The sequence below is a fragment of the Fukomys damarensis genome, unplaced genomic scaffold, assembly GCF_012274545.1.
Source record: "Fukomys damarensis isolate Sample0158 unplaced genomic scaffold, DMR_v1.0_HiC HiC_scaffold_36, whole genome shotgun sequence".
Lineage (NCBI taxonomy): Eukaryota > Metazoa > Chordata > Mammalia > Rodentia > Bathyergidae > Fukomys > Fukomys damarensis.
This window is the reverse complement of record NW_022900948.1, coordinates 11,109,537-11,126,525: the sequence shown is the minus strand read 5'-3', so window position 1 is coordinate 11,126,525 and position 16,989 is coordinate 11,109,537. Positions and strand designations below refer to the sequence as shown.

At 38.3% G+C, this 16,989-nt stretch overlaps 1 protein-coding gene across 12 annotated transcripts in view; it reads left to right on the top strand.

Moving 5' to 3' along the window:
• Aptx (aprataxin) overlaps positions 1 to 12,838 on the top strand; it is a 21,354-nt gene extending 8,516 nt beyond the window's left edge. For 7 of the 12 annotated variants that reach the window (XM_010619192.2, XM_033759111.1, XM_010619193.2 and 4 more), the window contains 6 exons: positions 345 to 391; positions 627 to 929; positions 1,674 to 1,733; positions 2,820 to 3,046; positions 11,391 to 11,494; positions 12,372 to 12,838. In XM_010619192.2, coding sequence (XP_010617494.1) covers positions 345 to 391; positions 627 to 929; positions 1,674 to 1,733; positions 2,820 to 3,046; positions 11,391 to 11,494; positions 12,372 to 12,526 — 896 coding nt within the window. In that variant the 3' untranslated portion in view covers positions 12,527 to 12,838. The remainder of the gene's footprint in view (positions 1 to 344; positions 392 to 626; positions 930 to 1,673; positions 1,734 to 2,819; positions 3,047 to 11,390; positions 11,495 to 12,371) is intronic. The other 5 variants (XM_033759112.1, XM_033759110.1, XM_033759113.1 and 2 more) reach the window with 3 other exon arrangements.
• Positions 12,839 to 16,989: the final 4,151 nt, after the last annotated feature.

Sequence of the window (16,989 nt, the reverse complement as noted above, 5' to 3'; positions counted from 1 at the left end):
TTTTTTTTTTTTTTTTTTTTTTTAATAATAATGGAAGCCTGATTTAATCCTAAGCCAAGTTCTTGCATCCTCCTGTTGGGAGAGTCTATAATCCTGAGTGGGCCAGGAGTTCTGGAAGAGAGAAACTTGTGAAGACGTTAGCAATAGCTAAAGGGTTGTCCATTGTATGGAAGCATTTGAAGCTCTTACAAAATAAAATTTGGAGCCTCCACCATCTACATCAGGCAGTTGCTTCTAGGTCTTTGGGGGAATGATCTGTGTAGCTTCATTGTCCTTTAGGGAAGACAGGACCGAATGTCTGGTTTTTATTGCGTTTGTGATTAAATTTTTCTAATCTCTTTCAGTACAGTTGAAAGCAGAGTGTAACAAAGGATATGTCAAAGTAAGGCAGGTATGTGAGTAACCTGAATTTCCTTATTATACTTAATGATTTTGTTGTGGTGTTGACTTTAGAATATCTGTGCTAGCCAATAAAGGCTTCTGTGTCATGTGTAGAAGTGGTGAAGTAATATAGCTGAACATTAAACACAGTGCTTGACACACAATAAGTGGTGAACATATTGACAGCTACATTACTAATGTATCATTGCTATTATTATAATTATTTTTTATTATTTATTCCATAGGTAGGGGTCAATCCGACCAGCATTGACTCAGTCATAATTGGAAAGGGCCAAGAGATGAAACTGCAGCCTGGCCAGGTTCTCCACATGGTGAATGAACTTTATCCATATATTATACAGTTTGAGGAAGAGACAAAGAGCCCTGGCTTAGAAACACACAGGAAGAGAAAGAGGTCAAGCAACAGGGATTCCATAGAAAGGGATGCTGCTCAGAAAGCTGCCTCTGGGACAGGGCTGCAACCTGAGAGCAGTCCCAGCCAATGCTCTGTGGCCCCAAAGAGGGGGAAAGATCCACCTACCAAAAAGGTAGGGCAGTATGATTGATAGATGATGTGGTGGTTAAATGAGATATAATGACTGCTTAATTGTTTTGTACACTATAAAGCCCAGATATATATGATGGGATATTAGTCATAATGAGGGTTGTTAATCATGATTAAAGAGTCACTTGTTTGTGACGTGAAAATTTGGGTGAACATCCTTTTATATTTTTTTCTTTTAAATTCTTGAGGTAAGCCACTTGAAGGAAGGTAGGGCAGTAATGGCAGTGTATTAAAAACTGAATAAGTAAAATGGATTAGTTGTTTACCTATCCATAGAAGCACAGGAATGCTTTTCGTATGTTATGAAATTTACGTGCTGATGTTCAAGTGGAAACTTGGTCAGGTTGAAGTATGAGAGAAGATGTGATTCACACTCTGGCATTTCTGATCTCTGTCCAGACACCGAGGTGTGAATATACGAATACAGTTGGGATGGCTTATGGTTTCTAAAGGCACTAGATTGAAGAAAACTAGGTCTAGTTTAATTCTCAAAAACTAATCTTAGTTCTAATTTTGTTTGGATTTTCTGTCACATAGTATTAACTAGAGCCAGGGATGTAGCTCTGTGGCACTGCGCCTGCCTGGCAAGTGCAAGGTCCTGAGTTCAATTCCTGGTACCAAAAAGAAAAAACAAAAACAAAAACAAAAAACTATCAAAGTATTAACTAACAGCAGATTTAATTATTGGCATTTTAGAATTTACATTGCTTTTGTTGTTGTTCTTTAGGAACCACTGAGTCATTGGAGTCAAGGCTTGAAGATTTCTATGCAGGACCCCAAAATGCAGGTCAGAATAAAGTTTTGAAGTTTAAGTACAATTCGTGTTTTACAGGATTACTATACAGAGACCATGATTATAAATGAAATCAAATGTCAGACCTTCAAAGTGAGATTTGTTTTACTGGGACTATTTGGTGAGAACAAGTGCCTTTTCCCTTTAGTGATAAGATAGCAACTGGAGTTCTTTGGAGAGAAGCTAAGTTCTTAAAAAAAATAGCCTTCCTACCTTTTCCCTTTTCATTTATTTATGTACATATTTATTTATTTAAAAAATTTAGTTTGTATTAGTGCTTTTTGCAGTACATAATGTTTATTTTCATTGTGGTACCTTTTCCTTTTTGAAGTTCTGGGTCCTAGTGAGGGAAGTCACGTTAACGTTTGCATGGTCCCTTTCAAGGGAGCATCAGATACTGTATTGTAACTGCCACCTTTGAGGAGCTTTGACTTCTGTTTCAATTACATTCTGGGGCAAAAGGGGCCAGTACTATTAGGCTCCTCAGAACTCATACACCTGTGTTACATTGTCTGATATGTTAGAATGAATGCATTTGAATTCATGCCTTCAGAGATTTCTTTTTCAGTACTAAGGCTTGAACCCTAGGGCCTTGTGCACAGTAGTCAAGTATTCTATGACTGAGCTACAGCCCCAGTTCATTTTATTTTGAGATAAGCTCTTGCTAAGTTGCCCACACTGAGCTCCAACTTGTGATCCTGCCTCAGCTTCCGAAGAAGCTTGGATTACAGGCATGTGCCACCATGCCTGGGTTCCTGCAGGTTTTTAACATCAGTTCTGTGGGCACTATTTTGTACTATGCATCTTCTGTGTATCCTATACAGTGTGGTGGTAGAAAACAAGGACTTTGGAATCCACTTGATTTGCGTTGAAATTGTAGATTTCCCACTTAGTAACTGTGTGACTTGTATTGGGCATTCTCAATCTGTCTGAGTCTCAGTGCTCTTGATCTTAAAATTGGGATACTAAAATCTTGGCCCAAGATTGTTGTGGGAAATGAGTGATTTAATGTATATGACAGCACCTGGGGCACAGAAGATTCTTAGTAGTTGTTTCCTTTTTCTTGTGCCCTTGTGGTAGGTTTATAAAGATGAGCAAGTGGTGGTGATTAAGGATAAATACCCTAAGGCCCATTACCACTGGCTGGTCTTACCATGGGCCTCCATTTCCAGTCTGAAGGCTGTGACAAGAGACCATCTTGAACTCCTCAAACACATGCATACTGTGGGAGAAAAGGTGATAGCAGATTTAGCTGGATCCAGCAAGCTCCGCTTCCGATTGGGTTACCATGCCATTCCCAGCATGAGGTAAGCCTTGTTGGTAGTGCTAGTGCCTCTTGGTTTTGTGCAGGTGATTGGCCCAGGTTTGCTGAGTGTTGATAGCCTTGTGGCACAGTGAAGCAGGGTGAGATGTTTCCAAGGCTGAGGGGCTGAAGCCTCTACCCTTCTGCCTGACTTGCTTCCAACCTGTGAGTTTGTGTTCTGCCTGTAATTCAATCCCATTTTGTTCTTTTTTCCTCTGAAAATTTAGACCTTTGAGGGCCTAACATGAACTAGATGAGAGAGCTTTTGTTACCCTCACATGAAGAATTGTTGTCAGGGGCTTTATTAAGATTTTTCAAAATCATCTGGAATCAAGCCAGGTGTGGTGGTATACACCTATAATCCCAGCACATGGGAGGCTGAGGCAAGAGGATTACCGTGAGTTCAAAGCCAGTGTGGGCTACATAGTGAGTTCAAGACCAGCTTGCATTACAAAGTGAGACTCTGTCTCAAAAACATGAAAACAAAAAAACCCCAAGACCCCCAAACAAACAAAAAACTTACCCAAAATGACTAAGGACAATTGTTCTGAGAGAAACAAACATTACAGGTTTCTGTAATGACAGTTTAGTAGATATAAGATTTAAAATAAAATGAGGAGAAACTATACAGACTGTTTTCTTTTGGCTTATACCCAGAATGATTTGGAAAGAAGCTACTGATTCTTTCCAAAGAATGCAAACCAGGCAGATCTCTATAGTTCTTTTGGTCTATGCAGTGAGATAATGAGATTTTCAAAATTTTTAGCTTTTTAAAATATTAATTTTATTGCTACATTTAAGGTATACAATACAATGATATTCATTGTTGGAAATTTGTACCTTTACATAATCCATCTTTGTTCTTACTCTTTCCCCGTTCCCCTGTTCTCCCTTCAACCCTTCCCTCCTCTACAAAGACTTTGTTTCCATTTTTTCATTTTCTCATATTCCATTCCCTTCTTTTCTTTCCCCTACCCTCCCATTTCCCCTTCCCCCCTTCTTCCTATTTCACATTATCTATTATACCTTTTAGTCCTTATTTACACTTTCAGTTTCTCTCACCAGAGAAACGATTTGGTATTTACACATATGTGTCCTATTTATTTCACTTAAAGAGTATTGCCTCAGCGTGCATCTCTTTAGCTATAAATGTGTCTAATTTTTCATTCTTTATGGCTGAGTAGTATTCCATTTTAGAAAAAAACTCCCACATCTTCTTTATCCAGTCTCCAGTTAATGGGCAGTTGGGCTGCTTCCAAGTTTTAGCTATTACAAATTGTGCTGCTATGAACATGGGTGTACATGTATCACGGTGGTATGATTCTTTTAATTCTTTGGGGAAGATACCCAGCAGTGGAATAGCTAGGTCTGATGGGACTTGCAATCCTAGTTCTTTGAGGTATCTCCATACTGATTTCCACAGTGGTTGCCAGTCTACACTCCCACTAGCAGTGGAGTAGTGTTCCTCTTTCCCCACAGCCCTGCCAGCATTTGTTATTAGTTGATTTCATGATAGCAGCTATCTTTTCTGGGGTGAGGTGGATTTAATATTTAGATTCTGTTTAATATTTAGGTTGAATTGAATACATTTTGATTTTAGTTTAGTGCATGGTGAGAGATACAGGTCTAGTTTTAATCTTTGGCAAGTTGAAACCAGTTTTTCCAGCACCATTTATTAAAGAGACTACCTTTCCTGAAGGTGTTTGGCTCATTTGTTGACGATGAGGTGACTTAGTGTGGCTAGGGTTGTTTCTGCATCTTCTGATCTGCTCCACTGGTCCTCAGGTCTATTTCTTTGCCAGTACTATACTGTTTTTATCACAGTAGCTTTGTAGTATAGTTTCAGGTTGGGGATTTTAATACCCCCTATTTTGTCTTTATTGCCTAGGATTGCTTTTGCTATTCTAGGTCTCTTCTTATTCCAAATGAATTTTTGGATTGCTTTCTCAAGGTCTGTGAAGTATGCAGGTGGGATTTCAGTTAAGATTGCATTGAATCTATATAGCAGTATTGGAAGTATGGCCATTTTCACTATGTTGATTCTCCCTACCCAGGAGCAAGGGTCTTCCCATTTTCTGATATATTCATCAATCTCTTTTTTCAGAGTACTATAGTTTTCCGAGGTCTTTTATTTCTTTCATTAGATTGATTCCTAGGTATTTCATTTTTTGGAAACTATTGTTAAAAGAGTTGTTTCTCCAGTTCCTCTTTCAATGAGTCTGTTGTTTGTTTACAGGAAGGCTATTGACTTTTGTGTGTTGACCTTGTATCCAACTACTTCACTGAATTTGGTTATTAAGTCTAGAAGACTTTTGGTGGAGTTCTTAGGGTCTTCTATATAGAATATCATGTCATCTGCAAATAATGATAATTTGACTTCTTCATTTCCTATCTTTCTTTCTTTCTCTTGTCTAATTGCTGTGGCTAATGTTTCCAAAGCTATAGTGAACAAGAGTGGTGATAATGGACATCCTTGTCTTGTTCTGATTTTAGTGTGAAGGATTTCAGTTTTTGACCATTTAGTATGATATTGGCTGTTGGTTATTCATCGATGGCTTTTATCAGATTGAGGTAGAGACTGTCCCAGTGTTTTGTAGGTTTTTTTTTTTTTTATCATGAATGCATGTTGGATTTTGTTGAGATCTGTTGAGATGATCATATGATTTTTGTCCTTGGCTCTATTAATATAGTGTATTACTTTTATTGATTTGTGTATGTTGAACCATCCCTGCATCCCTGGGATGAATCCTACTTGGTCAGGGTGTTTGATCTTCTTGATCTTCTGCATTCTGTTTGCAAGTATCTTATTAAGGATTTTTGCATCTGTGTTCATTAGTGAGATTGGCCTATTGTTCTCTTTTTGGTTGGGTCTTTCTCTGCTTTGGGGATCAAGGAGATGCTTGCTTCTAGGAATGGATTTTTGTTTGTTTGTTCTGGGAATTGAACCTTGTGCATGCTAACTACACACTTGCTACCACTTAGCTATACCCTCAGCCCCAGATTTTTTTTTAATAACAAAATTTACATTTCAGCTACTTTTATTTTTTATTTTATTTTTTTGATATCAGGAATCAAACTCAGGTCCTTGTGCTTGCCAAGTAGGTGGTGGAACCACTGAGCTAAATGCCTGGCTGAGCTACTTTTAAATGTACAGTGCATTGCCATTGAACATATTCTCATTGTGGTGTAGCTGTTACCACCATCCATCTCCAGCTTATTTCATCTTCTGAAACTGAAACTTTTTACTCATTATAATAATTATCCACTCTCCCTCCCCTCCACTCTACATTTTGTATCTATGAATTTGAATATTATAGGTGCCTCATATAAGTGGAATCATACAACATTTGTCCTTTTGTGACTGGCTTATTTCACTTAGCATAAGATCCTCAAGATTCATCCATGTTTAGCATGTGACAGGATTTCCTTCAGTTATTTTTTAACTACCAACACTGACATTTTATTTAGGTGGATAATTATTACTTAGATAACTATCTTAAATAACATTAACAAAAGGAAATATTTGTACCACATTCCTCTCCCCTCCCATCAGTATTCTTTCTTTTAGACTTAATCATAATTTACACACAATAAAATGCATAATAAGATGTATAGTTTGATCAGCTTTGACATATATATGTGTGTGTGTGTGTGTGTGTGTGTGTGTGTATATTCATTATCATTCTAATCAAGATAAAGAACATGTTTATTGTCTAATCCCTGAAAGTCCTTCTGTACTCCTTTCCAGTCAGTCCTCTGTCTACCACAAGTGTTGTTTGAAGAGTTTAGCATAGTTTTTGTTACATAAATGGATTCATACAGTGCATACTCTTTTTGTTTGGCTTTTTTGGTCAGCATAATGATTTTGAAATTTCATATGCCATGGACATACCTTATTTTTTTTACTCTTTGGTGAAAACCTAGAAGTAGATGTACTAGATCATAGGGTAGATACATGTTGTACCTCATTTAAAGTAGTCTCTCATATTTATTTGTTTTGGCACTAAGATCTCAACACAGGCCTTGTACATGTTAAGCATGCATTCTACCAACTAAGCTATACCTCCAGCCCCAAGAAGTAGATATTATTTATTGTTAAAACCTTATTGAAATTTTTGGTGCAAAACTCACCCATAATTCTATTTTTCTAATACAGAAGAAGTCAAAGGAAAAAAAAAAAAAGCCAGGTGTGGTGGCGCATGCCTGTAATCCCAGCACTTGGGAGACTGAGGCAGGAGGATTGCTATGAGTTTGAGACCAGCCTGGGCTACACAGTGAGTTCCAGAGCAGTCTGAACTACATAGTGAGACCCTGTCTCAAAAAACAAACAAACAAACAAAAAAACAAAACAAAACAGAAGAGCCAATGACTGAGTCCTTGGCCACTGAGCCCTTTTCACATAGAAATCATGAAATCTGTACTTTTTCCATATGATGACTGCTGTTGTGTTAAGGAGAATGCCAAGAGTTGAGTGCTATGGTCGGAAGTAAGGGAAGCAGAATGAATACCCTTTTATGATCTCTATGATGTAAAATTTTTGAATAAATCAGTGTGATAGGAAAAGTAATTTTTCTTTCTGTAAATGTAATATTTTCAATTTAGAAAATACAGAAATAGAGTATGAAGCAGAACAAAGATCTATAATACCCACCACTGGCTTCACTGTAGAATAGACCTTATTTTACCCATTTTTCCTATAGCATCTTTTTCTGCTTCAGAGTCTAATCCACAGTGTCACATTGTATTTATTTGTTGTCTCTCCTTAATCTCCCCTGATCTGGGAGTTCCTCTTTCTTTCCTGGTGTTTGTGATTTTTGCTCCCACCTCCGTTTTTGAGATACTAGAGATTGAACCTAGGACCTCGTGCGTTCTAGGCAAGCATTCTAGTATTGAACTACATTCCCAGATTTTTTACTTTATTTATTTTAACTTTTTGAGATAGTGTCTCACTAAGTTGCCCAGGTTGGTTTTGAACTTGTGATCCTCCTGCCTCAGCCTCTGAAGTAGCTGGGAATACAAGCGTGCACCACTGTGGTTGTCTTGATCTTGACTTTTTTTGATGAGTACTGGCTAGTTGTTTGGTAGGATGTCTCTCAGTTTGATTTGTCTAATTAAAAAAATGATTATAGTAAAGGTACTATTATTTGCCAAAGATTTTTTGCCTGATATTTATGATTGTGTCCTCAGTCATATTAGAGGACACCTGCTATTGAGATGATTGATATATTACTGGTGATTTAACCTTGATCATTTTAAGGTGCTGACTGCCAAGTTTCTACACTCAAACTTACTATTTTTCTTTTGTAATCCAGTACTATGCTTCTATCCTTTTCATCAAATTTACACTGAATGACTGTTGCATCTGTTGGTGGATCGTGCCTGCCATAGTTTATTACTATGGTATTGTCCCAGTGGTGACTTTATGCCTTCACTAGTTAATTAATTAATCATTAATTTGGGATTGAATCCAAGGCCTTTGAACTGAGCTATATTCCCTTTTTAAATTTTTTGTTTTGAGACAAGGTTACACTAAGTCACTGAGTTGCCAGCCTGGGCTTGAATTTGCAGTCCTGCTGCCTCATCCTTCAAGAGTGCTGGGATGAAAGCTGTAAGCCTCCACATTTGTCTCTAATTTATTAATTGAAATTCTTCTGTATGGAAGAGCCTTTCCTTCTCCCTCATTATTTATTTATCCAGTTATTTATTAGTATAGACTCATGGATGTTTATTCTGAGGGTTATAATTTAGTACTGTCATTAGTTTGTTGCTCCAGTCATCATCATAAGCTCCTTTAGATGGACCCCTCTGTCACTTTGACATGCTCCCCAATATTTTTTAGCATTTTCTTATTTTCTAGCCCCAGAAGGTGTTCCTGGCTTATCTTATATTTTTCATGTCTCAGCCCTGTAATGAATGATATCTCCAAAAAGGCCTCTTTTTTTTTTTCCCTGATGATGATATTTATTAACCAAGACTTGGGTGGTAGGATTCTGTGAGAGAAGTGGTTGCTTCTAGAAAGATGTTACTTCTAAGTCCTTTCAGTAAACAGAGCCAGGAAATACATGTTTGAGTCAATAACCTACAGACACATCTTGTATTCTGTATTTATGGACCTGTACATGTACAGAGAAAGCCATAAATTCATACTATTACCTCTTATTCTATCTGTAGTTTACAAAGTTTGTTCTTGTTTCTCTTTTCCTTTTTTTGTAGCTTCTTTCTCCTATAGTGAGCAACCTAACTTTCAATAGTCACAATAAATTGCTTACTTGTTTGGTTGTAGTATTCATATAAAATGGTTATAGAGTTGCTAACCCATCCTGTCAGAAAGATAGTTACAAGTTTACAGTTTTATATACAGTTTTTGTGTCTTTAGCTTTGTAATAGTCAAAATATTGTTTTCCAAAGTTAGTTATTTTCTTCCTTATTCCCTTCAGTGTGGTGGTTGTATACATTTGTAATACAAGTATATTTGTTTCTTGCTACACATTTTTTCAGTTTGGATTCTCTGCATATACTGATTGATTTTGATTATTTGTTGGGTAGGATGAAATATTAGTGATCTAAAAGTGAAAGTTAGAGCCCGGGCTTTAGCTCAGTGGTGCTGCCTCCAGCCTTGCCAGTGCAAGGTATTGAGTTTGATCCCTGGTACCAAAAAAAAAAAAAAAAAAAAAAAAAAAAAAAAAAAAGTGAAAGTCAATAAAAAGGCATTCTGTTTGTTTTAATGAGTCAAAAAGTCCCAATTTTACCCCCGTCAATACAGGGAAATGAACCTGGGATCTTCACCCTGAGCTATTCCTCCAGCCCTTTTTAAATTTTAAATTTTGAGAAAGGGTCTTTCTTGCTAAGTCACTAGGTTGCCCAGGCTGGGCTCAAACTTGCAATCCTCCTGCCTCAGCCTCCCACAGTTCTGGGATTACAGGTGTGTGCCACTACACCCAGTGGGAATATCTGATTTTATTCCTCCATGTTGCTTTTCCTTTAATTTTCTTCATCTTAGTAAGTGGCACTGCCCTAAATTAACATCCAACCATTTGCCTGGCTGCTTTCTCAGTTTAAATCACTGCCTGGTAGAGCCATCCTTGAACACTTAATAAAAGAGGTAGCCTTTCTATCCCATTTTTCTCTTTTTTTTCTTAGCAATTTTAACTATTTAAAATTTCCTTGTTTATTTATTTGTTGTTCCTCATTAGACTATACTTTCTATAAGGGCAAAACCTTTCCCATTTTGTTCACTGCTAAATTTCTAGTACCTAACCTTAATATTTACTGAGCATTAAATATTCTTTTTTATTGGTGTGTGTGTGTGTGTGTGTGTGTGTGCGTGTGTGTGTGTGTATTTATTTATTTATTTTTATTTTTATTTTTTTGTTACTGGGGATTGTACTCAGTGTCGCGAGCCGCGACGTCGGGGTCCTGCCAGCAGGCCCCAAACCTGAGAGGATTCACCGAGAGTAAACACACTGAGTCATGCTCAGATTCAAACAGATTTCTTCTTTATTCTTCTTTTACTTCTACTTCTAATACTACTTCTACTACTACTACTACTACTACTTCTACTACTACTTTCTGCCAGATGGCTCTCACACTTATATCAGGCAATAATATGAAAGTAAAAACAACTTCAAGGATGAAAAACAATCTCAAGGATAACTGTACAAGGCCACAGTTATGGCTCCACAGAATACACATGGTTTACAAGAAACAGGTGCTTTTTCTGGAAAGCGAAACTCAGCTCTACAAAATAGTTATTATAAATAATGCCATAAGATGGCAGCCCATCACGGCCAATCAGAACTTACAACATAGCAACTCCTTCGCTCAGGGAACTGCAATGCAAGCAGCCAGCTGTCTTGCAGTCAGTCTCCCACACTCAGGACCTTGTGCTTTTAAGGCAGGTGGCAGAACCACAGAGCTAAATCCCTGGCCTTATTGGTATATGTTTCTGATATGTAATAATTACATTCAACTTAGGGGGAAAATATACATGTATGCATTTTGATCCCCTTTCCCCTCTCATTACTCTTCCTTCTCCCCCTTTCTCTGATCCCCTACCTCATCTTCAAAAAATCTGTCTCCTATTTCTTACCATCTCTCCTTTATTTTGCTTTTTATTTATATTTTGGGTTTCTAAAATGAGAGAAATCATGTGATAGTTAATCTTCTGTGTCTGACTTCACTTAGCGTTATGGTCTTAAGATTCATCCATTTTCCTTCATTTATTAATAAGTACGTGTATTGAATTAAATGGACATACTAGCAATATTATGTGCACCAGTACTTTGATTGTCATTTTGGCTAAGCTATAGTTTTTAATGAGTTTAATATTTACTTTTTTCTTCAACTAGCCATGTACACCTTCATGTAATCAGTCAGGATTTTGATTCTCCTTGCCTTAAAAACAAAAAACACTGGAATTCTTTCAATACAGAATACTTCCTAGAATCACAAGGTAAACCGTATTCTTTGATTTTCACATTTGCTTTATTTTCTCAGCTGAGAAAATTGTATTTGATTCATTCATTTCCCTAAATAACAGTGTGGCCTCCACCTCCAACTTTGTATCCCTTATAAAGAGAACACTATTAAAAGAAGCTGGAAGCTGGGTGTGGTGGCGCATGCCTGTAATCCCAGCACTCGGGAGGCTGAGGCAGGAGGATCACTGTGAGTTTGAGACCAGCCTGGGCTACATAGTGAGTTCCAGGTCATTCTCAACTACATAGTGAGACCCTGTCTCAAAAAACCAAAAAAAAAAACCTGGAATATTTGGCTTGTAGTGTGATTGCCAGAGTGCTCTGAGCACCCTTCTTGAAGGACCTTAGTAAGCTATTATATTAGGGATAAAAGGTATTGTATTTCACTGCGGCAACAGGAGACCTAAAGGTTATTATGAGAAGGCTCTAACAATTTTTGTCTCCTTTGCTGTTGGTGGGCAGAGCTTGGGGGTTGCCTCATCTTGGGGGTGGCTAATGAACAGAGGACATCTGTGTGTAATTAGAGGAATCATTTCCTGGTGTGTAAACTGTGAACTTAGTGCTGAGATGTTAATGATGGCAGCTGCCATTTACTAAGGGCCAACTGGGGTGAAGTACTGTGATACGTCCTGACACGGTCATATGGAGTGCGTCTTGAATAATTGTATTATCTCAGAGATATGTTGCTCAGATTTAGAATCTTATCGAGCTTATCTTCCTACGTGAAGTTTAACCTGTAGCTTACTAGCTTTAGGGTAAGTGGCATATTAATTGGAGTTATGTTTTCTCTTTTTGATTATTTTACATTGGCTTTCTGAAGTAGCTAGGATCTGAGCTTTTCTTTTTTGCTTGCAGCTGTGATCCAGATGGTACAAGAGGCTGGCAGAGTGACTGTCAGAGAAGGGACATCTGAGCTCTTGAAGCTGCCCCTTCATTGTCATGAGTGCCAGCAGCTGCTGCCTTCCATTCCTCAGCTGAAAGAACATCTCCGGAAGCACTGGATGAAGTGATTCTGCGGAGCCTGAACTACTGCCACAAGTGTGGCCAGTTGGAGTGAACTGCTGGCACCCATTCTGGGTTGCTGGTGAATGTCTGCTTATTTCTTGAATTAAAACATGCAGCTGTGTGTGTGTGTGTGTGTGTGTGTGTGTGTGTGTGTGTGTGTGTGTTTTAAACAAAGTTTAAAGTGTCCACAATGTAGGGTGACTCAGAATAACTCAGGAATTAGGAATTTGGATTTTCCATGGATGTGTTCTCTGATAAGGGTGACAGGGATATACCTGAGCATCATGTCCAGGACCCATGTCAAGTCTAGTGAGATAGAGTAAGATATATAAAGAGTGGACTATATATATATATATATATATATATATATATATATATTTGTTTTGTTTTTTTGAAAGTTTATTTTTAATAAGTGATTTCAACAAAAAACAAAAATTTCCTTTTTTTGTTATATATTTTTGTTTTTTATGTTTATCCTTCTCCTTCAGAAGCATGTGATATCTTTTTATCAAAGTGGCTAGAATGGTCTCTTGTTAATCCTGAAGGCTTTCAGGGCCTAAAGTTTTCTGATCTTAATCTATTCTGTAATAGTCTTCTTCATTCTTTCATGGGGAGGCTTATTCTGTCCCTTTTACTTCTTACTATCCAGGGTGACCTAAATACTTTCCTCTCAGGAAGTTAGTTCTAGTCAGTTCTTCACTGTGAACACTAAGGCCAGATGAGACTTTGGAAGGTGGAGATTTGTTCCATTATCAGGGTCATGGCTGGTGAGGCCTACTTGGATCTAATAAAGTCTATTTGTTTGAGGCATCTCTTCAAACTCTTTGAAAATGATTGGAAATTCAGCTGACAGTGACAAGGTTGGTTTTGATGCATGTACATGTATAGGACCACAGGTTTATTTTTCACTGAGAACACATTTGGTTGTGCTAAGAGGTGTAGCTTAATGGTAAAGCACTTGTCTCACACTTGGCATGAAGCCTTAGGTTCACTCCCTAGCACCAAAAAAAAAAAAAAGAACAAATTTGAATCCAACAGCTGTATTAAGTTGGGTTTTTGGCAGTCTCAAACTAAAGGTAAAGGGAAAAATAAAAGTTGTTTTTGATCAAATTGTTGATGTATTTGGGGATGATTTTCACCTTGTTTTCCCCTATGATCCTGGGGATTGAATCAAGTAGGGCCTCATGCATGCTGGGCAAGCATTCTACCACTGAGTTACATTCCTGGCCTTTAAAAATTTTTTATTTTGAGACAGGGTCTTGCAAAGTTGCCTAAGCTGGTCTCAACCGTGTGTCCTCCTGCCTTAGCTTTCCAAATAACTTGCGACTGCAACTGTATACCACCACACATGACCTTGATTTTCACTCTTGAGCTTTAAACAAAAAGAACTTTGACCTCTTTGGAGAGAAAACCTCAATCCATAAGACCCATTTGACCTCATTGTGTATCACAAAATACCACAGAGCTTGCTTGTTGAGCTTGGGTACAGTAGTAATTAGTAGTAATTAATGATTATAGAACTGCTATTTACCAATTCTTAAGTGTTTGGCACTATGGTAAGCACTTTAGTTAAATTATTTTAATACTGTACATAACTATGAGATAGGTACTATTGTTAAGTCCCTTTAATGGATATGATCTAATATTAATGGCACTGGTTTCTAAAGGATTTGGGTTCTGATACATCGATTCATTGTCTGGGAGTTCAACATATAAAGTGAAGAACTAGTCACCAGGTGTCATAGAATTCAGGGCCTTGGCTTGTGTTAGTCAAAAGCTTTTATAGCATTTTATTGATTTCCATGAGGCCAGTTGCTTCCTTCAAAGCCCTTTTTGTCTATTTCTCCTTATCCAGCGTCTTTCATATCTGTTCATTGTCCCTTGTGTACTCCAGGAATATAGTCTTTCCCTCACCAGTCCATCTGTGCATAGCTTCTTTTCTCTGGCTTGACCCTGTACCTTTGAGCCTCTCTTGCAGTGGCTATCCACTTACCCTGTGGCCTGTGGGGTTCTTCCTCAATCCATCTGCAGAGGGTCTATGGGTTCAGTCTCCCCTTTTAGCACCAAGTCAAATCATAGGCAGATTAATTAAGAACAGATCTGGCTTCAGACCTGGGTCCCAGCCCTGGCTGCTGCTCATAGCTGAGAAATCTTGGGGAGGAGTGACTTATTTTCTCTGAACTTCAGTATTCACACATGAAAATGGACATAACAGAGTTGGACTATAAGGGTTAAAAATAATTCATGTATGGTTTAGCAGAGTATCTAGTATAGTGAAGGGCCCTATAAATGGTAACTGGGAGCCTCTGCTTTTATTTTGGTGGCAGTTGGGAAGGATGGTTTACCTATTTATGGACATCTGATGCCTTAGGGCCTTAGAAACTTCCTAAACATATACTCCATGAATTCCTGAAATTAGGATTATTGATTTCCCTTTTAAAAAATGTAAACATCTGGGTTCTACCCTAGAACTGCTGAGTTATCTCGAGGGGCTAGGAGTATACATTTTTAAAGCATTGAGGATGATTGAGAACTAAAACATCAATGAACCAACCCTTGGCTTCTAAGAGCCCTGGACTTCAGAAACTTGCAGATTTGGCTGTGGTCTACTTCGGCACATGCCATTGTCTAGTTGGCTGCCTGGACCAGTTGCAAGCTTTCCTTCCCTTTGCAGGGTTAAGATTATATCAGGATCCTAGGTAACCTCAGACATTAGTTGAAGGAGAATGCCTGAGTATAGGGACTGGCACTTCCTTTCTGCGAGAGTTAGGAGGAGCTCTCATGGTCCCAGGTTGCTGAGGGCCAGAGTTGGACCAGAGATTGCTCCTCTCCGTGGCTCTCATTTCATCATGCCCAGAAATCAGTCTGGTGGCTGAGCCTGGGACCTATAATGGACATTGCCAGGCTTAGGCTCAGCATAAGCACTTTTTCCTCTACTGCATCTGTCTGAGGTTTTCAGGCACAAATGGTTCTTGCAGGGATCAGACCAAACGAGACAATTGTTAAAGAGCTCTGCAGTTTCAGGGGGCATTTCCTAGAGGCTGGCATCTGGCATTCAGTCTCTCAGTGGACCTGGATGAATATCAGAGATTCAGAACTTTACTGTCAAAGTTGGAGTGCTTCTCTCTGCTCCCAACAACTCGTGGACTTTCACAGAGTTCGAAGATGCTACCATAGACTAAATTTTTAAAGAATATAGTGAAAGCCATGAAGCCTGCTTTCCAGGATAATGTATATTTACATTTTATATATATTATCAGGGAGTTTATTAAGCCATTGAGGAGCTTCCATAGACTCAGGTCTCTGAACCTCAATTAAAAAAAGCTCTAGAGAAATAGGCCATGTTCAGGGAATTTGGGGTCATGATGCTTCTCTCTCAGCCCTTTGATGTGTGGACATCCTGTGGGGTTTGGTTGGAGATGGAGGTCCAGGCTGTTGTTCCAGTGTAGACTTCACACTCAAAAGGAGTCTTGGGACCCAAGGAAATCTCAGTGGATCTGAAGGACTCAGAAACCCTGACTGGAAGGTATTTAAAAGGCATTTAATCTTTAGGATGAATGTGTAGGGGAAAACAATTATCAGTCATATGTATAGATAGATCAGCTGTATCGTGACTATCTCAGGACAGTGGGAGTGGCAGTACTTGGGTACAGTATGTGAAGAGCACAAACTACTGAAGACAGCTTGTAGCAATGTGTGCTTGTATCTTAAGGCAGAAATTTTAACAGGGCCTAGCCAATGCTCTTAAGAATTATGGAACATTTAATCAAACTTCAGATAAAGTTCTCCTGGTGTGTGTTTTAAAAATAGATACTGCAAGAACATTAAATTTAATTGCCACTTTATTAACAATGCTATATAGTTTAGCACATCAATATTACAGTCAAAATGAATAATTAGAAACTGCAACCAAGAACAGACTGTATCAGACAGTGTAATAAGTGAGATGTAACGAAGGAAAATTTGAATGAGGTGATCACCTCTACATTCTTTGTTTAGCCTGGCTACTCAGTGACCTTGAAAAATAGATGTTTTTAGAAGAAAAAAATGTGAATAATGACTTGAAGGTGCCAGAAAAAGGAAGTGAGAGATTTGTGTATATGGTATATGTCCCATAACCCTCTCCTATGTGGGCTATTTGTTGTCACTAGAAAAAAAATTATCTTTTCTGCACCTATTTAACCCAGATTTATTACTACATTACAATTGATAGGGTGGAGTCTTCTGAAGGTGTAGGGAGTCCTTGTGTGAAAAGGTAGACCAAAGACAAGTAAACGTGTTTGTGATATCAATTCATACTGTTTCCTGCGGTAGGGGCTATCCTTCATAACTGCCCCACAGTTTTATTAAAATAAGTTGAATTGATGTAGCCATGAAAGCAAATATATAATCCAGCTCAGTGGTTCCACCGCCTGCCTCACAATCACAAGGTCCTGAGTTCGATCCCTGGTACCAAGGGGGCGGGAAG